The 27,846-nt window shown below is 39.3% G+C and overlaps 1 protein-coding gene across 3 annotated transcripts in view; it reads right to left on the bottom strand.

Annotated features, from left to right (window-relative positions):
- Cped1 (cadherin like and PC-esterase domain containing 1) overlaps positions 1-27,846 on the bottom strand; it is a 296,384-nt gene that overhangs the window by 186,021 nt on the left and 82,517 nt on the right. For all 3 annotated transcript variants that reach the window (XM_004643315.2, XM_023703413.1, XM_023703414.1), the window contains exons 6-7: positions 2,164-2,296; positions 549-717 (exon numbers count right to left, since the gene is read on the bottom strand). In XM_004643315.2, coding sequence (XP_004643372.2) covers positions 549-717; positions 2,164-2,296 — 302 coding nt within the window. The remainder of the gene's footprint in view (positions 1-548; positions 718-2,163; positions 2,297-27,846) is intronic.

Below are 27,846 nucleotides of genomic sequence, written 5' to 3'. Positions count from 1 at the left end.
GCCCACTGAGCTAGCTCATCGGCCCCAGGTGCTATCGTTTAAGTTCTTCCCTGAGAAGTCCTCATTACCCTGCGTGCCATTGCTTGTCATTTCACCTACACTGGAGAGCTTTGTTTTTCACTCAGCAAGTATTCCACGTGGACTGATGTCATGAAATATATATTCTATTTTCAAAGGCTGAAGCAAAAAGCATAACAACAAAATTATATTTCCATCTGTGGCATCGACTATATGTTTCTTGAATAACTAAAAAGTCAAGAAGCGTAAAGTCAAGAGCACAGCCAAGCACCAGCTCCACAGGGGTCCCAGAATCGAACTAAAATGAGTTGAGGAAAAAAAGAGATGTAGCCTTCGTGACCCTTGGTGAATTAAGCTATTTCCAGTTGTTTTGAACCTCTACCTATTAAATAAAAATTTTTGCTTGGAGCAATAAAAAGATGCAATCTCTGTTCAAAGGAATTTGATAACCATAAAGGTCGGAGAATGGCAGCCCGGCTACTCTGCTTATTGTATTCTGTGGGAAGTAACAGCTTAGACGGAACTTTTACCTTGACAGTGAAGCGTTTTTTCTTTGGCGGAATCCACGCTGTGCCAGTTGAATGAATGAATGCACGCAAAGGGGTTAAGGATGTCACCAACACGTATGCTTTTAGAATCACGGAGAGATCCTCGGTTCGAAAGATTGTCTCATGCGGAACAAGGGCTGCTGTTTGATTCCTGAAAAATAAAACAATAAAGAGCCCCATGATTTCAGACTGAATATATAATGCGCGAATGACCTAAACGGTTTGTACGTCCCTGTAGGCCTTCGCCGGACCCCAGCCTGCAAGGTGAGAGTTCTTTAAACAATTTCCACTGATGTGAGCATCACCACCAGGGGGCGGACGAGGACAGCGAGGAGCGAACCTGGCTTTCTTGACTGGATTCAGTCAGAAGTTTTAAAACGAAAAAGAAAGCTAAAAATGAAAACAATACTTCGAGTAAGGTTTAAAGAGTTTAAAAAGTAAATTAGTCACACTATCGCATGACTTCAAAGTCCTGACACCATCATCAGAAAACTGGTATCAATTACTATTTGGGAGGAAACGAGACAGTGATTTTCCTTTCCTCCTCCTCCCCAGCCTCCTCTGCTCTGTCTTTCCCAGTACGTGAAAAGACAAGGCTTTTTTTTTTTTTTTTTTTTTTGAACCAGGGATTGAACTCAGGCCCTTGTGCTTGCCAGGCAAGCGCTTATTCTACTGAGCCGTCTCCCTGGCCCCGACATTAAGTTTTAACAAAAACAGTGCAGAACATATGTCAAAATACATTCTCCACTAGTCCAAGCCTACTGAAAACCTCTCACCCCTGAAAATTCAGTGTCAATTTCCATCTTGGAAACTATTTAAAAAGCAGCTCGGTCTCCAAAGGACGACTCCTTTGATGTTTTGTGACAACATAACTACATGGTCAAGAGGAATGAGAACAAAATGTATAGCTATTTTCTCTTTCCTCACCGTGCTTGCACATGTTAAATATCTAAGTTTGGTCAATGAAAAAAATGTATTATTTTAACTTTTGAAGTCTAGGTAAGCGTAAGATGCATACAATTTTTCAATAAATATTATTAACCGCTGCCATTCTACCTAATAACCATAAAATAGGATGAAGCAGACTCATTTATGCGTTAGATAAGATAATTAAAATCTCTAAACTTGCCCCTATAATTTATCTCTGTACTAAAATCCTTCCCCTAGAGGTATCCTGAACAACTTGATACTTGGCAGATTTCTTGTTAGATCCTGGAACCATAAAAAAAAATTAATAGTTAGATAAAAATGCATTCATCTGTACTCATAATTAAGGCAGGGCCATTTGATTAGACAGCAGAAGTTAAAATTTTATAGTTTCACATTGTCAATGCTTTAAATTCAATTTATATTAATGTAACTTACTAGATAAGAGTGCCATTTACCCAAATGTTTATTCAATGGCAGTGAAAATTTTCATTAGTGTAGAAGAGACTAGCGATTATGAAAAGATAACTGAAAATGTATACAACATAACCTAATTATTCAAACATGGAATACCACCACCACCACCAGCAGCGCTGCTCTTTGTGTTTCTCCAAGGCAGCCGCCTCCTACAATGCATGCTGGATTGAACAGTTCAAAATGATTAGCTTACAGCTGTTCACGTTGCCAGTCCCAGGACTTCCACACATGTGGTTTCATGGTTTTTAAAAGATGACTTGGTGTACTCAGCTGTAACTGTTGTTCCTGATCCAGACACACAGAAGGACTCACCGGAAGTTGCAATTCTGAAAAGATTCAAAAGAGCAGAAGACAGTCATGAGGTTGATTCCTTCTGGAATTGCCTCCAAGGTAGAGGATGCTGGGTGGCACCACGAGGTCCAGAGGAAAGGTGCCGCCACTTCTCTCCATCCTCAGTCTAGATTGGATCTGTTAACTATGAAGGACATTCAGAGGGCCCTTGCTTCGTGGCGTGTTCCTTTGCACACACCAGGAGAGCAATGCCGATGACTGGTTTCCTATTTCCCTGCCCAGAAGGGGAGGCAGCTTTGACGTCTCCAGCTATTCCATCTCAGACTGCTGCGTTTTCTGTTCAGCCTGGAGGTGAGTGCTTGACAAGGAGATGGCAATTGTGAGGGCTGAGTCCTGTTTGTCATAGAATATTCCATTGAAGATGCAAGCCGATCTTCTGAAAATACAGTACATACTTCTCTCACACTTTGTGATGTCTGAAACCTAACAATTACCCTGAATTATTTTGTGAAACATTATTGGGTTTTAAATATATAAAATAAAGAATAATGACTCACTTAAGAACACCTCTACTGACATTTAGAATAGAAGCCCTGCATTCCCCCGGTAAGAGAAACCAAAATTGTACAGAAAGCTATCAAATAGAAAAGTAATCTCTAATCTACCTCTATCTAGGCCCACTCTCCACCAGAAGCAAATATTTATATAATAAACTTTTGAAATCTGGATGAAAACAATATATGCATTTGCTTATCCAATACATAAATTGTCATAATTGAAATAATTCCATATGTAGGATTTTTCTGTTTATTAGATTACCACAAGAGAATTCGTCATAGAATTCATCATGGCCTATACGTGGCTAATTTCCTTATTAATTCAGTCAGGAGTTCTCTCCATATCAAGGTGTATGAAATGACTTTATACATACTTTTTAATGGCTTAGGGTTTTCCCTGAAATGAATATACATTTATTTAACAACTGTCCTCTGGTGTGTGTTCATATTATTTTTGCAACAGTTTTGTTGTGGCTTTTTGACATCTCTGTGGCGGCAGCTGTCTACCTCAGTGTACTTTCACAGTTCACCTATGAGCCGGTTCTTCTCACACACACAATCACCAGGTTGTTGGACAATGCGCTGCACATTTGTCAGGCGTTACCAAATTGGGCTCCAAAAGTGTTGCTTAACTTTTACTTCTTATAGAAGTTGTATTTCCAGGTCGCAGTACTTTATTTTTAAGTCAACTAATTTATGTGGCTCTCATAATGGAACAAAGACTAAATGTTTTCCTCTTGTGCACATGTCATCGATGCTAACGTGGTCTAATTCAAAATGCTTCACACTCTTAAGTAAAAGTCAGCAGAAGCCAAGCTGCTCACTGCATTCCTGTACCTCATTACATAGCACAGCGTGATCTTGCTCAAAAACAGTAACCATTTGAAGACTCCCCTACTAATGGAGTTCTAATACATCACAAGAAAGAAAACATTCAAATAGCTTTGCTTTTGGAGTTGACAGATGAAGAGCCATTAGATCATTTCTTTTCTTAGGGATCACAACTTTACAAAATTTGAAACGTTCATGCAATATTTTAAATTTTCAGAAAAACGCAAAGGTTCCTAAGATTTCATTAAATAGACTTGATTCTTTAGAAATTGTGACTAGGAAAAATAGTGTTTCTCCAGAAGAGAAAAACACTGTTCTTAGAGCCTTCATTGGTAGAGAAGGAGAACCACGGTAGCTGGTCTGATTCTCCTTCTGCCTTGTTCCTAAGATGCACAACATTAACTTAGAAGCCCAACCCAGCTCACTTTAAAGAAGCTGGACATACTAAGTGTTTCTCCGGGGTAGCTCCTCAGTGTCTTTCAGAAGTAGGCAAAATGTGTCAAAAGAACAAACAAATTTATGTCACTATTTTAAAGCTCAAGTTGAGAAAACTATAACACCAAGTTGAAGTTCAATGCAGGAATTGCCAAAATTGCCAAGGATATGTCAGATTTTCACATTAATTTCTCAAACTATGATTGAATACCAGAATGTTGATCAAAGTAATTTTATCTTATTTGTTTACCAATACTTATATCTATACATTATAAAATTTTCTTATTATTATTTGAAGCCTAGTGGTGCTTACTTTTTACAACTTAAATAAAAAAATCTTGGGCCAGGGAGATGGTTCAGTAGAATAAGCACTTCCCTGGCAAGCGCAAGGGTCTGAGTTCAATCCCCTGTTCCAACAAAAAAAGAAAGAAAGAAAGAAAGAAAGAAAGAAAGAAAGAAAGAAAAGAAAAAGAAAGAAAGAAAGAAAGAAAAGAAAAAGAAAGAAAGAAAGAAAGAAAGAAAGAAAGAAAGAAAGAAAGAAAGAAAGAAAGAAAAAAAAGAAAAAGCCTCCATTAGGGCTGGCCTGATAGCTCAGCAGACTGAAGTGCCTGCTGAGGCAGAGCACAGCAGCCGGGGTTCCATCCCCGGTGGCATGCGCCTGTGATCCCAGCGCTTGGGATGCTGAAAACAGGAGAATCACTATGAGTCTGATCTACACAGTGAGACCCTGTAGACCCTGTCCTAAATACAGAAAAGAAAAAAAAAATCTTCATTAACTATTTTTTGGACATCTAACACCATTCTTTTCTCATTAGATGATGATCAAAAATTAGGAATAATCTCCATTAACATCTATACAAGCTGCAACTGCATTTTATCAAACTGTTGTAAATCATTGAGGAAATCAAGTGTCCCATATTAGTCTTTAATAGAATCAGAAGTATATGTGGAGGCATTATGTCCTATCGTTCAAGCAATGTGTCCTCCACAGTCTGGGTCAAGCTGTTTGCTTTTCTATCCTACTCCCCTTTTCTTTGACCCTTCAATACATTCAACAAGCCTAAAAAGCTCCTATAAGCAGTGCTTGAACTAGCTTCCATTTCTGTAAGGACTTAGGCTATGAAGCTGTATGGCACACACAGTCTCCCAAATAGCCTTTTAATTTATCATAAACTTGTTAAATTTGGAGGGGCGCGATTAACTGTGAAGGGCCTTGCAGGTATCTCTAGGGCTTTCCTGCCACGCAATATGAGGACTGAATGTGTAATCAACTCAGATGTGAAGTACCATGTGATGAAAAGATCTGTGCTCCTATTTATTGCCTACTGTTAGGTTATTTCAGAGAGCACTGAAGCCTGCACTGTACTGATTGCCCAGAGTAAAACGAAAAATTTGTTAGGGACGCATGAAGAACTGCTTTTCTTGGGCCTGTTAATATCTGGTTAGCTATGTGCTGAGCGCCTGCTGGCTGGTGTGGCTGCGTGCACAGGGAGGTTGAGCCAGAGCCTTGAGACCTGCTTCCCATGCTGGCTCCTACCAATCAACGCTCAGGGACCTGTGACATTATTAAGGAGCCTTGTGGAGCCCAGAGTGCGATTCCCACGATCTTCTCACTTTCCACAGTGCTGAATACAATGATAATATGTCATAACAACTTCATAAATGGTTGTAGCAAAGAACCAGTTTTAAGATAGTTAAGCCAATGTGAGATTAGAGACCAAAATGTTATTTTAGTGAATCAAAATATATTTTGGTTACTTATTTTTAATCTTTCTGTGGCATATATGATTATATATATATATATATATATACACACACACACATATATATGCATATAAACATATTTCACATTGATTTATGACATATATTACACATTAATGTATGATATATATATATAAAGTCTATGCTATATTATTTTACATCTACATATATAAGACAAAGAATAAAATCTGGAAAACATTTGTAGCAATGATTATATACCAAATGTATTTATTTTATGTTTTAAAAATTACTTATTTATTTGGTGCTGGGTCTTGCTACGTAGCTTGGACTCATAGTGATCCTCCTGTCTCAGCCTTGCCAGCATTGAAGTTACATGCACGCACCACCGCACTCGGATTCTGTGGCTGGCTCGGCATGCCAGGATTCCAGGCATGGCATTAAGTACCAGGGATAGAACCCAAGTCTTTATGCTTGGCAGGCATGCCCTGAGACTCCTGAGCTATCGCCCAGCCCTACATATCAAATTTATACTGTATTTGATTTAATGTTTTGCCCCTATAGCTAATAGTTAATAGGAAAGTGAGAGCAAACTCATAATTATATTTCAAAAACATTTGAATACGTTCCATATTAGAAATTAACTGTAGCCAGTATGTTCTTATTTTATAGTTTCTAGTGAAGATTAAAAAGTCTGAATAACTAAGTTTTTTAACTAATTATTATTATATTTAATAATAATTGTTAATAATTGTATAATTTTTATTATTATAAAAGCTAATAGCGAGATTTAAAATATAAAGAATTATTGTTTATAAATATATTAACAGTTATTTTTGCCTCAGGGCATTTAATAAGTTTTAGTACTTAGCTTGCAGGTACAATAGTAATGCAAAATCTAAAAAAAACCTCAGAACTCACGTTCCTAGAAAATACGCCTTTGCCAGTATGCAATCTGAAGTCAGAGCCAGGAAAAAACACTGTAATTGCTATGAGCAGAGTCACCAAGCAGCAGCTACAGCTGCAGGTAATGGAATGCAGCTAGTTCTACACCAGAGTCCAGCAAGGAAGAAGGTAGCGGACAAATAGGCCAACTTCTCCCCTCCTCAGCCTGACCTCTTTCTGCATTCAGAGGGAAGGAAAGCAGGTTGGTGTGCTGGGTGGAGAACAGCATCCCAGAGAGGGATTTAACGTGAGTTTGGAGGGAGAAAAAGAGACCAGAGAGTGCAAGCATCCCTCTTGGAAAATATGAGCGTTGGCCCCAGTATTCTCCTCATCACCCACATGTTCTGCGGTGTGCACGGACAAGTATATGTGCACACATGCACATGATACGTGGCCTCTAATCTCAAGCAGAGCACTTGCACCTGGCTGGCTGCAGAAGAGCTTAGGCTGAACCCTATGAAACTGCTTTTTGTAAGATAAAAAATGGTCCAAGAGTGATCACGTATCAGTAATGGTCACCCTACTACTTATTCCTTTGACTACGCCAGGCAAGAGCATATGCTAGCTATGAATGAAGGTTTCCATGACTAGAAATTCCATGAACAAGAGCCGGCCAGATAGCTCAGTGGATTAAAGTGCCTGCTTAGGCACGTGCAGCGGCTGAGGTTCAATCCCTAGCACACCGTGCCAGCCCCATCCCTGAAGCAAGCTGAGACTGTGATTGAGACCAAGTGTGGTGGTGCGCCTATAATCCCAGCACTTGGGAGGCTGGAAACAGGAGAATCACTACGACTGTGCGGTGAGACCCTGTAGACCCTGTACACTCTGTACCAAATACATAAAAAAAGAAAAGAAAAGAAATTCCATGAACAGGAATGATAAAGGGCTAACAACACTGTCACTCTGTCAGGGCTTATCAGAAAAATTGAAAACAGTAGAGATATAGCCCAAGTTCTTCCACCTCCTGGAAGAGTGCAAATACCTCATCTCTCCATGTGTTTCTTCTCTTGCTTGACGACAAAAAAGAACAGTGGCAAAGCTCAGTGGATGTTGGACAAATACCTGCTGAGTGGACAGCTAGATGTCTACAGTCACTTACATGTCTAATGTTCTATGATTCTAATTATATTCTTAATATATGCTATATGTGACCTATGGAGAAAATAGGTGTGAAAAGTTCAATTGCTTCTGTTAAATGCAGCACTTCTGAGTATTAGGTCTCTTCTAGGAGTTACGAAGGCTGTACTTCCCAGAGCTGACCAGCCGCCATTTTATTGGTGTGAGGCTCAACAGCTGGACCTTCTCTAAGCTACCAAACTTGAAAAAAGCATTTGAGGAACAGCAACACCCTTTCATCTCTAGGCAGTGCACAGACTGCCTGAAAGCATGCTGAAGCAAAGCTAAGCTCACAAGCTTGAGCATTTGGTGGCAGTTGGAGGGGAGGGGTTATTTTCAATACTTGGAAGTGTAGTTTCAGCTCACTTCGGTGTAAACTCTCTGAGAGTAGAGATTCTAGTTTCTTTTCCTCCATTGAATTTCTAGGTCAAGAATAAGCTAGTACTTTAAATAGTTTCTGAAATGAATCTATAATTAATAAATGACCACTTTTTCCAAATAGCCAATAATATATGCATTGGTCATAGAAATAGGACCACATAGAAATGAAAACAGTGAATGACCAAGTACAGAGAATGCTTACTCAAATTGTACGGTATAGACTTACAGTTCTTCCCCAGAAAATGTGTGTAGCATGGCTAGGGGCTGTTATTCTCTCTTCTCTATAATGTGATGCTTTTTATATTGGTATCTGGATATACTAAAAGCAGCATTTACACAGCTTGGTAAGGGGTCATGGATCAACAACTCAGAGATCAGTTGCCTAAGGCCAAGAGACCTAATGAAGGAAGAGGTCCCTGAGCCTATGGGCAGCAAGGAGCCCACAGAAGAGAAAGTCATCAGCTTCAGGCTGAAAGGAAGGCTGCTCTTTACAGGCTCATCCTTAAAAGGATGAATCTGGGAGCCAAAGTTCCACTTGTTTTACCAAACAGACTAAATCTGCATCTTAGAAAACAAGCAAAACCAATAAAGAAGTATATTCTATTTTTTTAACTCATTGTAAATAATTATTAGCCAATATTACTTTGAAAAATACCTTACAATTAATATTATAAATAATACTCATTTTAAAATACTAATTCCTGTCTGTTCATATGTGTGAACATGAGTCAGGTCCTAAGTCTTTCTAAGCTTTAATGAGCTTTATCTGTAACATGAAAATAATAGTAAGAAGAATATTCGTCATATGGATGCTGACAGAAATACAAAACTCCCTTAACATACACTGCACAGAACTTTGTATATATTAAATATTCAAAAGGTTATTAGATAGATCCAATTAGTGGTTGCTTAGTATAATAATTTTCTATAGCCCAGAAATTCTGTTTCTAACTTTCTCTAACTACTCAATACAAGATAAAGGCTAATGCATTAAATTTTCTTTAATGGGCTTTAAACATCTGGTATTTAGCATTAGTCTTCTGAGAAAAAGTCAAGAAGTATGTGTGATAAGGACAAGTATGTAAGCAAAAACCAGCACCAGCACCTTTCCTGATAAGTAGGTCATAAAGGCACATCCTCTTGTCTAGTGACTTTCCTCCAGGCCACTTCCTGATACACCAAAAGAAAGTGTTTCGTTTATGTTTCACTTACTTAAGGAATTTAAAGGAATTCTGTATTGTGTTCTACAGGTGGAGTAAACCAAGGACTGATCCAGTTCCTGAAATATTTAAACCCTTTTCTCTGTATTTTGTTCAAACACAAATGGTTTTGCCAACAACATCAGTTATGACAGAACTAGCTCTTAGAAAACAAATACCTAATACACAGACAAAACTCCCTATTCAAACTTATACTGCAGCTTAAGTGATACAATTTGAGGATTTATCTGTACTTCAACTACATCAAATCTTAATACATTTTACCTTCATTTTATGCAAATAGTAGTGGACAGAGTTACTTTGAGAAAATGCATCCTATAAACATATAAAAGTATTACACATAATTCTATCATAATTAAGGCAACTCAATAAATTTTCAGAATCAGGGCCAGGGACATACCTCAGCGGTATAAGTGCCTACCTGGCAAGTACAAGTTCCTGAGTTTGATCCCCAGTACCACACACACACACGCACGCACACACAGGTACACACACACACACTAATAATAATAATAATAATAATAATAATAATTTTAAAGAATCAGATAGTATAGTATTACTTTCTATATTTCTCTGACATCATAATTTCTTCTCTATCATTTCAGATTATCTTTGTATGCTATCATCCTACAGGATTATAGCAAATTAGAAGTGCAAATAGCACAGTACTGCAATACTATGGGGAAAAGAATGTCTTGCATTTTGTTATAGAAAATAAGATGAAGTCCATGTCCTGATTTAAGTGGAGACACAATTTAACCTATAGAAATGACCAGCACAATGACCCACATTGTATTTTAAAGGCACAGCCACTGTATAAAATTTGCACCAACTAACCAACTCATCAGTAAAATGCCTATTGAACACTCCGGAAAAGGAGCGCTTCTTCCTGCTCCTTTTCAGCAGTATCAAGTCACGCAATCCCACAAAAACAATTTTTCCCATGGACTGCTCTATGTTTTGACCATGACAACATAAAAACCTTGGATTCTGAACATTATCCTTAGCACTAAAGGCTGTGTCTAGACCACTACTTCAATTTTCTTGCCCTCTGATTTCACTGCAATGACCATAGAGCATGAAAGATTGTTTTATTACTTTATGACAACTTAATTTTCCTTTGATATTTTTTTCTGCATGAATTTCCCAGGAGAAAGAAATTTTTTTATAAAAGAAAATGGTTTGCTATTGCAGTAAGGCTTAAGATGAATAATTTGGTATAAATTAATGAGCATCATTAATAACAATTTTAAACACAGCTTCCAACAAATATTAATACACAGAGTGTAACAAATATGACAATAAAATAGTTGCCTAAGCCCACCCACCATGAAAATAAGTTAATCACTTGATTAATATTAAACTTTTTCCTCAAGCACATTTTCTAGACTAAACCATGAAATATTATTAATATAACTCACAGACTAATGACTTTCTAGAATTCCATAGAAGTGAATTTAAATTCTTTTTTAAAAACATATTGATACCAGTCCTAATTTAAATGTAAGATAAAGTCACAGGGAGGTCATTGCCTTTCTCTAAATAAAAGTACACATTAATGTATTTCTTTTTCAATAGCAACTTCACAGCACAACCCATCCTGCTGTTTTCTGGCCTCATCTTTTATACAGTATTGCTTTCTACTTGCCTCCCTACTTGTACCTTATTTAAAGACAAATATGTAGTATAATATTTGTACCACATATCAGGGATTTCATACGTGACTGTGAACATAAAATAAGATCATAGCTACTACAGAAGCTAGTCTCTGTTATCAAAATCAATTCTATGAGGGCTCAAGATTCAAACATCAGAAATAGGCAAGGATCATGGAAACATAGCAGAAAAGATTTTTGGTTAGGAACCTGAGCCAGTATAGTGTTAATGAATCATCTTGTCCTGAGGGTTATTCTCTCCAGCTGGCCTGCAATATGACTGGAGTCTGCCCGGGTCAAGTTAAGCTAAGCAGCGCTATACCACGAGAGTCCAGTTCCAATAGATTCAGGACACCAAAGTGCGAGTCAAAAGTCAGGCACAACCTGAGGAGGGTTTCTGAAATGGTGCCTCAGCTCCCAACCTTCGCTAGTTAAGCTTATCATTAGCTAAGGACATCTGACCTGTTTCATGCTTCCTAAACAACTAAAGAATTAACCAATTAATTGAGCCAAGAAAGGAAGGGCCTTTCGAGAGCTAAAAATTTGCCTGCCTTCGACATGTTTATTGAGTGATAAAGCTTATGAATGATTTTCTCCTGTTCTTGTCTGAATTTTAAGCCAGTTCATTTCATTTCTTTTAAATGAAATTTAAAAGACTATTTCTATAGAGGAATTCTTCACATTTTTTCTCTCTTATCTCGTGTACTTCCAAGATGATGGATGTGTAATTATTGACTTATGGGAATTATTATACTGAAGTTTGATGTAGTTCTCACCCTGACTTTGCGGTTTTCACATGAGCGCACTTTTTCACACCCAACTGTTTGAGTCTTCCCGCACAGCATGCCACGTCTGAACTTCCTGTTCACTCAAGACTGCTACTTCAGTGCCTTTGAACTCATGGAGGATGGGTAAGAAGTCAATTGCAGCTTGCAAGCCTTCTCATATACATTCAGTACTTAGGGAAAATGATTTGTGGCCCCCAGTAATGCCCCAGTCATTTTCGGTAGATCAGGGTGGGTAGTCATTACTTTAAAAATACTGCTGAGATCTGGTACTGCTCAAGGGCTCAGAGCCATGAGATAACCAGTGAAGCTCTGTTATCTTTGGCAATGTAGATGCAGTCAACGGAAGCTAGATTTAAGAGCTTAAATGGTAAGTAGTAGAAAGAATTCAGGAGCTGATAACAGTAAAAATATCAAAGTACAAGCCTTCCTCTTTTTCTTTTCCTAAGAAAGGACATGGGCTTACTTGGAAATAAGAATCTTTATTATGATGTATGGGATTGCAAGTAAAAAATACATTGATCAATCTGTATATGTGAGTTGGAAAGAGAAGAGTAAACAAAGTCACCAATGAAGACAGAGGCCGTGCAAGGAACTGCGTCGGTGAGCCAGGGGGAGGGGCTTGCAGACCAAAGGGGCTACAAAAACAGAATTTGGCAGAAATTTGTGAGATGATGAATAAGATTTTATCATCATTTTGTCTAAAATTCCTGCAACTTTTAAAACACTACTTAAAACTTTAATTTATGTTTCAAAGTTTTTGGAGCCAGATGCGTTATTGTTAGGGGTAGGCGTTTTTCTTTGCTTGCCTACCACAACATAATGTATCACATTCTGCAAGGGTCATTTTGCTCAGGTCCCCCACCATGCCTGGCTCAGTCTGCTGTGGCTGGGTCCAGGCCCCCTGCCCAAGTTAGATGCTGGATACCCCCCATGAGGGTGCTGGAGTCTCTGGTAGCCAAGCAAAATCCGATTTTGACAAAAAACACACCAAGTTTCCCTAAGCAGTGAAGTTTAACTCAAGAGAATTCCTTCAGTTCTGTGGATCTAGAATGAACAGTGACAAAAGCCCAGGGCTCCCACTGTCCACCAAACGATTTGTACTTCAGGGTTTGAGAGCTGTTCTTGGCTCCTCGCCTGCTCGAATTCACTCATTCCTCCGAGACCGCCAATCTTCAGCGCGTTAGCTTCTAACCCTTGAGTGGTCTTGCTTTCCCAAGTCCTTTGAAAGCCAACTGTGTTCCCTAGTCCTGGGAGTGTGAGTGGACATTAAGATTCTTGTTTCTGGCCAGATGCTTTCAAAACTCATGTCAGCCTTTAGGGTTTGTTCTTTCCTTTCTGGCTTTGCTCCCATGAGCCACCTTCCATATAATGAAGGTATTTTCACCCACTAATAGCTTAAAATGTTGTTTCAGTAGGTTACAAATAGCAAAACACCCTACTCAAATTTGTTCAATAGGTAAGGCTTTCTTTAACTAAGAACTCATAGTATACCTGTCATATTTTTCATTTTGCTGTTGGCGCAGCACATGAGCAGATTTATTAACAAATTATATAATTGTGAATATTTTAAATGTCACTTTGTGGGTGGCATCTTGCACTTTGTTACAGGCTGCTGTATGTATAGCTTAAAGTTCTTCCCTTTAAATACACAAAGTTATTATAAAATTGACTCCTGACTGACCCTTTCTGAATACAAAAATAGAAACATAAAATACTGAACTGAAGAAGACAAATTAGTCATAACTAGTCTACTTACCCACTCCGTCTCTTCCCTCTTCTCCTTAACTCTCTATTTAGATTCAAAGTAAACTTTCTTGGTTCTGCAATATTTGGAACACAAGGATATAAATAGTGGTGCTTTTACCCTTGAAAAGATAAATACAGCCCTGTATCTAAACCTTGCTTAAAAGAAATATTTCAAGTCTAGTTGTGACATTGTTAGAACTCAGTGGTATTAGGCATACCACCACAACCTTCAAATATAGGAAGAGAAATGCACACCACCTTTATTTATTCTTTTAAGTTTTTTAGTCAATGAGAGACGGCAAGATGCTCTCTAGGTATAATTTACTAGCCCAGGGAAGCATTAGTAGAAAACTAAACTCTGTTCCCCTGCAATCCACAGTGTCTGGCCTTGACTGGAAGAATGGGAGTGAGGTGTAATAGCAAGGGGCCCGTCCTAAATCATAAAGATGTGCAGGATGGGAAAAACCCAAGATGACAAGACGACAGGAAAGGGGAGAGCAGCGTTTAGCACGCTGTTTTAAGGTTTCAGACTCTACTTCTCTTCAGGCCTTATGTTCAGAGCTTAAACCATACTGAACAAAATCTAGAGAAATTTTTAGTATTATGAAAAATTTATAGAATAAAGTTGGTGACTACTGAAGTGATAAAACTAATGTGGTTTTGTTTCATTTATTCCACTTGTGGAAAAAATAAAGGGACTCTCAGGCCATGGGCAGGACTGTGGCTGAAACAAAGGACTGTGACACCAACACATGCTTCAGCAGCCAGAGGAGGAACGTGGGCAGCACTGGGCTTGCCCCCCACTCCCCTACTGCATGGCCCTCACCACAGACCAGATAGCCCGGCAACATTCTCTGCTGCATGGCGCTCCAGGACAGGGCACCTTCAGTGGGTGACATCTGTGGAGGGCATTGGCAACAGATGAACACAGGGCCAAAAATGACAAGGGTGTGTCCGGGAGCACACAGGGCACAGCTTCTGAAGCCCAGGGGAACTGGGGGCATCACAGTGACAGGAATGATAACAAAATGCAACAAGTGAAGGACATAAATGTCAGATTTATGCCATGAGAAGGAAAAATATGATATTTACTTAGGATATACTGAAAGACAGGAAGTACAGAATCTATTTAAATAGTTAAGCTTTTGTTCTCCTTGGGCAACAGACATGCAGCAATAGCTGTTGCTAGGCTAAGCAGCACCTCATAAAATGTCTTGTCCCTTGTCACACATACCATTTTTTGATGTCTCATGTGATACACATGTGGATGAAAGGCCTGTTGGTAGTTACATTAATTTAAAGCATAGCTTGTCTAAATTTTGTATTTAACCTTATTTTTCTCATTATTAATATACGATGAGTTTTGCAGGTATACAGTTCCATGGTCATGCCAGGAAACACTGAGCTTTGTTTCATTTATAACCTTCCTAAGAATCATTCCTCATGTTAGGCACATCATGATAGCAATGTCCCCATAGAATGTTCCCCACAGTACACTGACACCCGTCTGAATTCCTAGCTGTCATGTTTGTGGTGATTCTCACTATTATGAGTGGAAACATTTAAGTATTTCATTAGATTCTTATGTCATTAAGTATAATCATTTACATATTTAAATAGGTTGTTACATTCTAAATGAGATTTTTTGAACTTTATATTGGGATATTAGACTGGTTTGCTGAAATTAGGTATATAGTTGATCTGTAGCTATTTCTTTCTTTCTTTTTTTTATTGATATATTTGGTACAGGGTCTCACTATGCAGTGCAGACTTGTAGTGATCCTCCTGTTTATAGCCTCCCAAGCTCAGGGATTATAGGCATGCACCACCATGCCGGGACTCGGTCTCCAGCTCATCGTGGCCCAAGGTGGGGTCAGAGTGGTATGCAGGACCAGGGATCAAACCCTGGTCCCTGTGCTTGCCAAAGCAAGTGCTTAGTCTGCTGAGCTATCTCACCAGGCCTGATTTGTAGATATTTCATTCCATACCAGTCAGACTCCACAAATATATCTATTATAAAAAACGCGATGTCTCATAGGAATTGGAAGATTGCTTTGAGATGACCAGAAGTGGTTGGTAATGGGACTGTAAGGTGAAAGAGTCTGAAAATAACAAGTATAGGTAAGATTAAATAAATATTTTGCCACTATTTGAGGATTCAATTGGTAAGCCCTGAAAAACATGGATCTTAGCAAACTGGGTGAAAGTAGTAGCTACTAATCATCAACTAGTATTTACAGAGATGCGTACGGAAGTGACAACCACAACACAACATTTGTGAGGCGTTCCCTCTGTGCCATGTCTCGAGCAGTACAAATGCCTTAACTTAGTCTAGCCTCACAACACCTCTACAGACAGATGCATCAGCGTCCCTGTGTTATAGACAGAAAACAGCCATGAAGAAGGCAAGAGACTTGTCCAGGAGCCCTGGCCTACCACGTGGCCCAGATGGGCTCTGTCACAGAGCCCGACTCCTTCTGCATCTTCTGCATCCACAGCTGTGTCAGGGTCAAGCCAAGCAGGGGTATGGAAAACTATATTCAAGAACTATTAATTCCACCAAAATAATGTGTTTCCTATACAACATAATTTGGTTCTGCTTCCATTCTTTTATCGCACATCCTCTGAGTGGTGCTTTACAAACCAGTTTAGCAGCACAACTAGTAAATTAGGAAAATTATCACATAATTATTCAAAAATCAACTTCAAGGCTGGAGAGATAGCTTGGCAGTCTAAACACCTGCCTGGCAAGCACAAGGACTCGGTTTCATCTCCAGTACCGCATGGTGTGTCAGCCACTAAAACTAGGCATGGTGGCGCATACCTGTATTCCCAGTGCTGGGGAGGCTGACACAGAAGGATCACTATGAGTCTGAACTGTGTAGTGAGACCCTGTACCATATATATATCTCAGCTTTAGAAAGCTGGGCCAAGGGCTGGAGAGATAGTTTGGCAGACTAAGTGCAGGGACCAGGGTTTGATCCCCAGCCTGCATGCCATGATGGCCCTCCCCCGGGTTGCGCTGAGCTGGCAACCGAGTTCAGGCATGGTGGTGCATGCCTATAATCCCATTGCTGGGGAGGCCAAAAACAGGAAGATCACTAGGAGTCCGAGTTGCATAGTGAGACCCTGTAACAAATACATAAAAATGAAAAAAGAAAGAAAGCAAGCAAGCCGGAACAGCTAGTTCTTGTCCCTTCCATTTGACTCCAGGGTGTATCATTTGCCCTGCAGAGGCCCACCCCTGAGGCACCTGGCTCTACCACACTGGACTCACTCCCAAATCTGGGCATAGACATATGAGGTGTGCTATGATCATTTTTCTATGCTGTCTAGAAAGGTTGTATATGTGTACATCAAAAGTGAGTAAGGAAAGAAAAGAGAAGAGTGCCACAAAGAGAAAGCAGCCGGTGAGAGCTGGGGATCAGAGCTCCGACCACTCAGAGGCTGCCGAGGCCCATCTGCTGCTGGGCTCGCTCACCACTGTCCAACACTACAGTGGAAAGAAACAAAGCAAACTATCTTCTGCCTGGGATGAAGACACTGAATTCTGCTTATGCACGAATATTTAGGTAAATAAATTCAATGTCTCTTTAGGCTCAGATATAATAGTTTCATTTACATAGTTTTTTCTTATTTTTATGCATTGCAATACAATCTTAAAATATAGTACATTTGTTCAAATTTATGAAGGGTAGGCCAGGACAGGACAGGACAGGATAGGACACAATAGATGAGGAGCTGGTGCTCGCCAGCCCTGAACAGTGCAGGTGCCTTCTCTGTATTCATCTAAAGGGGGCGTGAAGGTGTCCAGACCATCACGGCACACACAGGCCGAAGAGTGACTGCCCTTCTTCCTGGCGTGAGACGGAAGCTCAGCGCAGTCGTAATCTGCCTTTGTCTGGTGGCCCGTGCTAACCATTTTTTCATGTATTTGTTGGCCATTTGTACTTCTTCTGGGAAGTGTCTATCACATAGTTTCTCTTATATGAAAAATGCTATAATCTAGCAAAAACAGAACAAGGCTAAGGAGGAAGCAGTGAGCGGTGCAAATACTTCCCCAAATTATATGTTCTGTTGTTTTTAAAGATATTTCAATATATATGCTAATTTGTTTCATTTATGCTAATAGTTTACCTTCATTGAAAAGAAAGTTAGTGTCATTGTCTGGTTGTTTCTTTTTTCTAAGAATCTTTTGGGGTTATGTCTTATGCTGAGTAACTACTTTTAAGATAATGATACACAGTGTAATATATATTATTATTTTCTTTTATTTGGTTATGAAAGTTTGCTTTGTTTTTTCATAAAATAGAAAGAAAATAGATTAAAGGATGAAGTGTGCAAAACGTTTGACAGAGTCAGATATATGATAAACACAAAATTAATATTATACCTTGCTATTGTTCCGGGGTAGTTTTTCTATGAAAAATGTGAGGTAAAAATCAGAAAGCCCCAGTGTGCTTACATATAAAGCATGCTGCAAATTTATGTGAGTTCTGTTTAGTGGTTGTACTTAACTCCAACTTTAAGTCATATTTACTTGCTTATTTCTGTCTAAATCAGAATGCCTCTAAAAAGAACCATATATATTTTTGTGAGTGTTTTATATCAATGTAGAAAACTGAAAATCTTAATTTTTCTTCACAAGTCAACTTAGGCAAATCCTGTGTAATACAGAAATAATACTTTATATATGACTTCTAGAGATTTATAATCCTATTCTTATAAAAAGTATTTTCTTGGCAACTCTATGAGAAAAGAGCTTTGTAAGTCTAAAACAGAGGCCCAAATAGATTAAGCACTTCCTTTAGAATCACAAAACTCTGTCTAGCATCTGGGTGGACGTAGAATTAGCTATCCTAGCCTGTAGGACTCCCGACCTCTGCCCTCCCTGTGAATGTGCTTAGAGGTTAGAATTCTTCTCAATATGTATAATCTCACAGCTCTTCAGAAAGAGATGAGACAAAGAGGCACTTTCAGTTAGTATAGGTGATTCCTTTTTGTTCTGTTGTGCATAAATTGCCCTTCGGCAATGCTACACATTTGCTTGTGGGGCAAATGAGCACACAGACCCTGCATTTGTGCTGCTGCTACAATTCTAAGATGTGTTTAATTAAAATGACTCCGAAGAAAGTCCTCTACTTCACCATTAGAGGGTGCCAAGAGAGGCTTCAAGAAAACAGCCTCAGAACTTGCTGATGTCCTGAATCATAGGGTTTAAGCGGGTTTACTGTACAATCAAGCCTATGCTTCTCTCCCACACAGGAGCACACCCACACCATCACTTAAAAGTAAAACATCATCCAAGGCTTGCTCATTATTCAGTTAATTATATTTCTGTCACTACAGGCATCCTTTTTAATCACAACTTCAACTGCAAAAGAAGGATTCTAAAATTCTATACAGGAATATAAATGTTTCATTTTGTTTACAGTTTGCTACAGTTCTCATTATATCTTTACTAACATGCTTTCAACAAGTTGTGTCCGGTGATAAGTGTTTGTTACAATGTATTAGTCCTAATACATTCTATTAATTGTTAGGCTTTCCATGAGAAGCTCAGGAGCGCGGTCATAACAAACATCAACCTGCCATGAACGTGTCCCACAGCACACAGGCTGTGACGTGCTCTACTTCTCAGCTAATGTGGCATGTTAGCGCATTTTTATTTTCTAATGTTGATGATACGTTGTGACTCAAAAGTCAGCGCCGTGCCCTAGACTTCTGTGAAAAAAAATGAAAAACGTGTTAAAGACTTCAAACCTACAAACCCTCTTTTTCCCATGTAACACTCATAAATTTATTGTTTTTCTGTATCTGTCTCCACCCAGGAAGGAGACTGGGAGAATGACTCTCTTAAGGTTCAACATGCCGTATCCTCCAATACTCACTTAACCCTCTGTTTTTCAGTCTGTACGCCCCACTTCTTCCTTCCTTCCTCCTCTCCCTGTCCTTTAAATGAATAGATTTTAAAAACGCATAAATTTGTAAATGAAAAACATAGCTCGGTAGACTTCTCTTTTACATATTCAGTTAACTCAAAAAACAGGTAAGTTTCACAATTAGTTCTTACCCGCCCCCTTCACCAGCAGCCCTATATTGGAACCTGATTATATTCAGCACCTTTATGACCCCAGGTCTCTAGTCCCCCAGGGGAGCTTCTGACGGCTTAAAGATAAAAAGTGTGGCCCTTGCTGTAAGAAGGTTCTCATCTGTTTTGCAGCATTGTTTTCCAGGCATCTTATCAAGTCTTCAGATTAACTCCTAATATATCTGTTGCACACACAGTGACTCACGAAAGGTTTATGTGGGAAAAGTATTACAATAGCTGGTTGGGTTTGCTAAGTGAACCAAAGAATTATGCAGTTTCCAACTAAGAAGTAGCTGATGATGATAATCATTTTCATCTTCAAAAGAATGAAACAAGGCTATGATATCATTTTTTCAAAAATCCTCATTTGAGTTTTGGCTGTGATGAGCTCATTTAGGTGTTTGTGGTTTGTGGGCAGAGCTGTGAATTTTATGGGTAGGTTAGTGATCAGGGCATTTGCTTGATTCGACAGCTTCCTGGACCTCTGACTGAGCTGCAATCACATCTAAATCCTCATCAGTAGCCTTTCATTTGGGTTATGGTATTTCCTGTGGAAGAAACGTACACCTGAGAGACGACAGCTGCACTCACTGATTTACCAGACTGGCCTGAGCTGGGCGGCAGCAGTGTGACTTGGGAGCGGGAGAGGCATGATGCAGAAACCAGCTCTCGCTAGAAACAAGCGCCAGGGAGCTGGAGAGCTCAGGGCAGTATCGGCATTCTCGATACTGAAAAGAGGAAAGTAAGGTTAATATCATCTTTCTTTAAAATAATTTCTGGGAAGGTCCTAGTACTGCCTGAAGAATTTCATGGAATTTACCATACCAAATTTTTTTATTTATTTTTATTTTTTTCTTTTTTACATAATTTTATTGAGAAACAAATAGCAAACAGACAGTATCAAATCAAATTGGTAGGACAGTTTCAATAATTAACATACTGCATACATTCTTCCCAGTGGTTAATTGCTGTACAAGATGCAGACATGATATTCTATTTATAAACATCATTAGAACAAATCCATCTATTCATTAACAGAATGTAACTATATATCTATCCCACCACGTTGAATACACAGATACAAAATGGACATCCATCTGTATCCCCCTTTTTTTTTATTAAGTTCCATTCTTTGAATATGATAGGTGTGTAAACTCAGCAAAATGTTCTAAAAGAGTCCAGTAGCCCATAATAGTATTGGGTCTTCCGCTTCACTGGCAATGTCAGAAATTGTTGACCTGAGTCCCGTATAGTTCAATATAACACCATGGCTTTACTTCTTATATTTCATTTTTATACTTTTCTTCTGGATGGTTAGGACCAAGGTAAAGCAGGACCTATGCAACAAGAGTTGTAGCTTTTGGGTCTGATAAGGTCAGTGAAATCCCCTCAGGATTTATCCTGAGATCCTGTACCTCAGATTGTAGAACCTTTTTCAGTGTCAGCCATGTGGATGAGTCACAACCATTGCTTGGCCAATGTGAAAGCCTGAGAGAATGTTTTCTCTCCAAGTGACTCTTCTTAGGCACACTCTACATCATCAATCACTTTCCTCTTTGGCCCCATAATCTTCTTGATCAGAAAATTTACCATACCAAATTAATAAATGTATACCCAGCACCTGATAGGTGTCTGCAGCTTCTGTCTAATATTGTTTTCTTCCTTGGAAATCTGTTCTATCCTATCCAAGAGGATTCAATAAAATTGCCAACTTAGCACCCTCTTGTGCCCATCTCTGAATAGCGTCCCCTAAAGTCATATGTTGAACTACCAAAAGGACCTAAATAGCAGTATTTTGAAATAAGACCTTTGAAGTAACTGAGAAAAAATGAGTTCCTTGGAGTGAGCCCTAAATAAATATGGCTGGTGCCATAAAAGAGGAAATTTTAGACTAAAGCCTTAAAAGACTATATGAATTTATACCAAGAAGGCAGTTATCTACAAGTTGAGAAAAGAGGTCTCAGAAAAAAAAGAAAGATGGTTGATAACTTGTTCTTGGACTGAGAGTTTCCAGAACTATGAGGAATTTGTTTCCACTATTTAAACTACTCAATCTGTGGCATTCTGCTCTGGCAGCCCTGGCAAAGTGGCACACTGGCCTTGGGAACAGCGGCCTCAGCCCAACCACGCCTGTTCTCCTGGTCATAGTGTTGACTGCAAGAGGCTGGTGACCTACAGAGGAATCTAATGTGAAGGAAGGGAAGTGGCTATGTTCCTGAACCAGGAGTGGCTGGCAGCCTGTGAAAGAAAGAATAAACACACTGTATTTAAGGAAGTTAAGGAGAGAGAGAGAGAGAGAGAGAGAGAGAGAGAGAGAGAGAGAGAGAGAGATTTTGTGACTTTGTCCCTGAAGCCAGATAAACTTGAAGGCAGATCCACCTTGGATTTTCTAGTTATATAAAAATAATTCTTTTTTTTCTGGGTTAGCTTGTATGGGTTTTGTACTTGCAAATGAAAATGTTCTCATTCTTCAATCTATTATGCACATATTTCAGGTAAAGTAGAGACACGAGATATTAAGAAGGATTTTAGCCATCAGGAAATTTTAGTATAAATGCAAATAAGAAACTTTATACGAAATGGTAGCAGAGAATGCAACATATTAAATCCCAAATCCCAAATGAGTTTTAGTGAAAATAAGTGAGGGGAGTGTAGTGAAAAGAGAAGTCGTCTTTTGTTGAAATGACCTAGAGAGAAAGGATATGTAAAGAAGAGGAATACAGGCATTTGGGGGAGCAGTAGGAGGATGGGACAAAGGGAAAAGGAAAGACGAAAAGATGGAGAGAGGGAAAGCCTGCCCCTCACTAAGCACAGGAGTGTCATTTCTTGCTATGTTGAAGGAGGCTTCCAAGTATTGGGGCTTTTTAAGGTTTAGCCTTTAGAGCTTAAGAAAAAAAAAATTCACCCAATAATTTCCACAATCTTGCTTTCTGATTTAGTTTGTCTGCCTGTATCTCAGACAGCCTCACTTTCTTTCACAGGATCCATGGGTAAAATGCACTAAAATATAATAGTGAGAAGCAGCAGATTCATTTCTTCCACCATAGCTACAGAACCATTAAGGTGAAGCAACCACCCAGGAAGCTGATGTGTAAGAGGTAGTGAAAAGTCACTAGATCAGTAAGAGAAAGACTTGCCACCATTGTCTTCCTGATCCATTCTCTGGCAGTTAGAATTTAGCCTCTCTCAAAAGAAGTTGTGAACAAATACTTCGAAAGTTTAGGGTTGAAACAATATAAAAATATGAATCTGCCTGACACAATCAGTAGTCTATCTCTAGCCCACATGCACAAAGATCAACCAAAAATATGAGAAAGGCTCCCATCTCTTCTGTTCCACTACAGTGAGGTGATCAGGCTCTAGGCTACAAGGGTAACCTAGAAGTTGCTACAATATCATGAATTTGCTTAATATTATTCTACTTTGAAGGCAGTCTTGAGTCTGTCTCAAAACTAGTATTTAAAATTTTTAGTATGAAATATTTATAAAAAGTTTTCCCAGAAACTATCTCTATGTCATTCAAGTTAGAACACTTATTTTCTTCTTCATATTTGTTTTCCTTAAAAGCTCTCTTTGGAGGGAATGGGTCCTTGGCCTACTCTTTGGCTTCTCTCAAGTCTATGGTTGCAAGGCAAATCAATGCTCTATTTTCTGGTGTCTAATTTATCCAGCCTGGCTAATGGCTGGATAAAACTCTAAGGAGACATTCCTTTACAAACCATATCTAAACTATTAGTACACTCTTCTAGCTTTTCTCTTGAAATACATGCTGATGAGGAAGCAGTATGTCTTTTCTACCAGTAAGGACTCAATGAAGAATCAGGAACTATAGTTTAGTTCCATCAGCTTTCAAATGCATAGGAATTTTCTTAGCAATGATGGTAGAGCTGACAGTTGATGGAACAGTATGATTTTTTTTTCATTTTACTAATGTAGCAAATATATCTTGAGAAAAGAGAACAGTACACTTGTGTATTACAATGTCTGTTTGTAGGAGCCAAGATATCAGACTGTAGGAGTTTTCAAGGTTGGTGGATCAAGCATTAGTGTGGAAGAAAAAATATAAATGTTTCAGGTAGTTGTAGGGAAGTACTTAGGTGGTAAAGTGGCCTAGGCTTGGTAAGGGGAGATTGTGATTAAGTAATGACTAATGGACTTGGAAAAGTGGCAGAATCAAACATACCCACAGGGTCACCTGTGTCTCCAGGAGGCAAGGAGAGAGTGAGTGGGCCACATTGGTCGCTGTAGTCACTGCACTGAAGTAGTGAGGCCTAGAAGGACATAACCTCAGGGTAGAACACTTACTTTCTTCATATTTGTTTTCCTTAAAAGCTCTCTTTGGAAGGAATGTGTCCTTGATCTACTCTTTGGCTTCTCTCAAGCCTATGGTTGCAAGACAAATTAATGCAGGGTAGTGAATTAGTTCAAGCTCTCAGAGTTCTGAGTGATGCAAGTGACCAAGCAAGACTGTAGAAGTGGGAGACTGCAGTGAAAGTGAGATGAAGTTCAGGGACGTGATAAGATCAAAGAGCCATGAAGGTCACATCAGTAGACATCAATATGGCCAAGAACAGTGGTAGACCTGCAGTAGAGAGAAGGAGCATAATGCAATTGATAATTTCCTTATTGAATATCATGAAAGATCCAAGCAATTGATAAATAGCAGTAAGAAAAAGAGAGGTTGATGATCGGATGAAGATCCACCCCAATGCCAGTGCTAAGGTTTTAGTAGAAAGCTAAGCCTCATTAGATGCTAAGGTCAGTGAAGTTTTATTCTTTGCAAAATGGAAGCTGGAGTTACTCAGGACTTGGGGAAGTGTAATAATACAATGAGTCAGCCCCAGAAAGACACATATCATGTTTTCTCTCAAATGTGAAAACAACAACCCAAAAACTGATCTGAACATAGATTATTAAGAATAGAAAGAGGACTGGAGAAATGAGGGAGAACGAGGAGAGCCAAAATGGAAGCAAGGGAGGGTGAGCATGCGCAAGTGTGATACATGCAGGACGGAAATGTCTCACAGAGACCCGTGTATTGTACAAATACGCACTGATGGTCACAACGCACGAAGTTGTACCTGCCAAGTGTTTGCCCCAATAAAGAGCCAGTATGTTTTAGAAAAAAGTAATACCACTGGTGTGAGCTTTTTTTTATAAGATAAGGGAAAGGAATATAAAGCAGTATAGAGAGAACGAGGGGAGAGAAGGACTGGGACCCTGGACAGCACCAAATAATCACTGACTTTCCTAGGGATAAAGAGATGGTAGGAGGCCGTGGTGTACAGTGCAGTCAGGGCCAAACCCAAGAACCACACCACGCACAACCAGTCCCAAAAATGGCACAGAAATGGCATCAAGAAACATCAGTTACAAAGAGATGAATCTCTTAAGGGGGTAGATCCCAAGTTTCTTAGGAACCTGCATTTTGCCAAGAAGCACAATAAGAAGGGCTTCAAGAAGATGTACACAAACAATGCCAAGGCCATGAGTGCATGCGCTGAAGCTATCAATGCCCTCATCAAGCCCAAGGAGGTCAACCCCAAGATCATCCCAAAGAGAGTAAGCTGCAGGCTCGCTCAACTTGCCTATATTGCCCACCCCACGCTTGGGTAGCATTTCTGTGCCCACATTGCCGAGGGTCGCAGGCCTTGCCAGCCAAAGACCCAGGCTCAATCCAATGCCCAGGCTCCAGCTTCTGCTCCAGCCAAGGCCCAGGCTCCAGCATCTGCTCCAGCCCAGGCTCCCAAAGGTGCCCAGGACCCCGTGAAGACTCCACAGTAAAAGCCTCTTATTTGCTAATGTAAAAGCAGAAGGACTGGTATGACACGTGGGGTGCCATCTGTGGGGTTTGGTGTCTTCCTGTGCTCTTTGTACAAATAAATCTGAGGCAGGAAAAGAATAAAAAAAGAGAGGACAGGAATATTCTTTAGATTTCCAGCACTGTATCCATGCTGAGAGACACAATGGCTGAGAACACCCGGCATTGCCTTGTCCTGAGCTCTGTTTTTAACTCTTATTTTCCATTAAAGAGTTTTTACATTTAATGCCAGGTCAAACCCTGAAAAGGTACAGATCATCTAGCCTCTAAAGCTTATGAATTCATTGCAGATTTTCTGTGTCATGTCAAATCCCTGTGATTTTGTGTGTGACTTTTTTCTAAATAAAATCTACCCAAGGAATAAGCCACAGCACCAGGAGGCTGGTTTACCTGGCCTCACTGGTTCTGTCCTGAGATAGACTTCTCTAGGCTTGCTTTCTCCTTTCATGAAAGGGTGGGAACAGAAACTCTTGTTACAGTCTGGATGAGGACTGGATTACACAGGAGCAAAAAAAAGGAGGAGTAAAGGAGAAAGCTTTGCGTGCACTAGGCTGGTCACTGTGGAGATGGAAGAGGTACACCGATTTGGGCATGGTTTGCCGAGGAACCAAATGGGAATTTGAATGTACTTCCAGAAATTTTACCAATTAGAAATGTATTGACTTTGCAAGTTTCTTTCACTAAAATGCAAATATATCTAAGAGGCTTATGACTAGGGGAAGGGTGTAATTTGGTCTGAATTAGTTCCACCAGCTTACTTTCTGCTACCACTTTGCTGAGCTCAGTTATACTAAAGAGATGAGAGTTTTACTTGAGGAAAAATTTTTTGCATGAAGAATATAATCGCGTGTGGCACAGAAAGCAAGAGTCTTTGGGATGAGAGAATCGCCAAGGACTCCAAAGAAATGCACAGAGAGCCATCCAGATTTGAGAACATATGAACGTTGGCCTTCTCTGCTGAGTACATTAGATTTGAAACATTAAAATGTTATTATCAGTGCCACTTCTGTTAAGCAATCATTACTGATTACATTTTAAAATAATTTCTTTTAATATATTTTATATTTGGTAGTAAATATCTGAAATTTTGCAAAGCCCCATCCTTAGATGCAACACGGGTGCTAAATTTTACTTATTAAATCTTTTTTATATACTCATATATTATTTTAAAAATGAACACATAGATCCTCAAATGTCAAAGTGTTATCTTTGAGTAAAAGTCTTGGTATATTTCAAACTTCACAAAAGAGCAGGGCTTAGAACTAAGATAAAACCATTGGAAAGAATGAGTTATGGCCAAAAAGTTGGCAAACTCCTAACCACAGCTTCTTGGATGGTGATGCAACACTGAAAGGAACAAAAATAACAATTCACAATCCAACTAAAACTGTTCTGTGATGTTTTCTTTTGTACTTGTAGTTCAAATATGGGAAAGCAATTATTTTTGTTAAAAAAACTTGTAAGAAGCATTAGCAACAGGTTTGGACTAGCTAAATATCATAAAATGTTTTTTGTGAAGGCAAAACATTACACAGTGAAATAAAAATAAATTTCTGTGCTAGCCAGTGAGGTTTCCATGGAGGTGTGAGTCACAAGTCTAAGGTCAGGTACACTGTGCTTAGCTATGGAAGGACCAGGCTGTGTTATGTTTGCCTGCTGTTGCCAATCACTCCTCTGCAGCTGGCCCCAAGTGTCCTGCCTCGCACGTGTGGGTCCCAACCATCTTTACCAGTGCCATCCCCTTCTCTTCCTAGCACCTTGGTCTGTACCTTCTGCTGAAGATGAAGCCTGGGGCACAAGTCTTAGTGGAGAAAAGGCATAGTGCAAACAGAGGGTCTCAGCATTACTGACCATTTCCAAATTCAGTATTTTATGCATCAATTAATGGAAACATAGCCATATTTTAAACTTTGCTCAAAGTGAGAACTTGAGGATTGAACAACAAGGAGAGGGAAAGGAGAAAATCTGGGAAACAGGACAGGGACAAAGCCATACATTTATACACACATGATGGGCAAAGAAATGATCCTGAGAAACATCAGCAGGTTTTTGAAACTAGCAGTTAATTGGTAGGATTCTCACCTTGACTAACTATACTTGCTTATACCTGTGAACCAAGCAACTGCACTGAAGATAGCAATGTGTAATAGAAGGGTCACGCTTGGAATACCTGTCATTCTGGTCTTCTAAATACGTACTTCTTATCACGACATACCAATTATTACCATACTGTCGTCTCACAAGTAAAGGTTTTTTTTTTAATGGGTAATAAATGAAAAA

Source organism: Octodon degus, unplaced genomic scaffold (assembly GCF_000260255.1).
Source record: "Octodon degus isolate 3935 unplaced genomic scaffold, OctDeg1.0 scaffold00170, whole genome shotgun sequence".
Classification (NCBI taxonomy): Eukaryota; Metazoa; Chordata; class Mammalia; order Rodentia; family Octodontidae; genus Octodon; species Octodon degus.
This window is presented reverse-complemented; position numbering and strand designations above follow the sequence as displayed.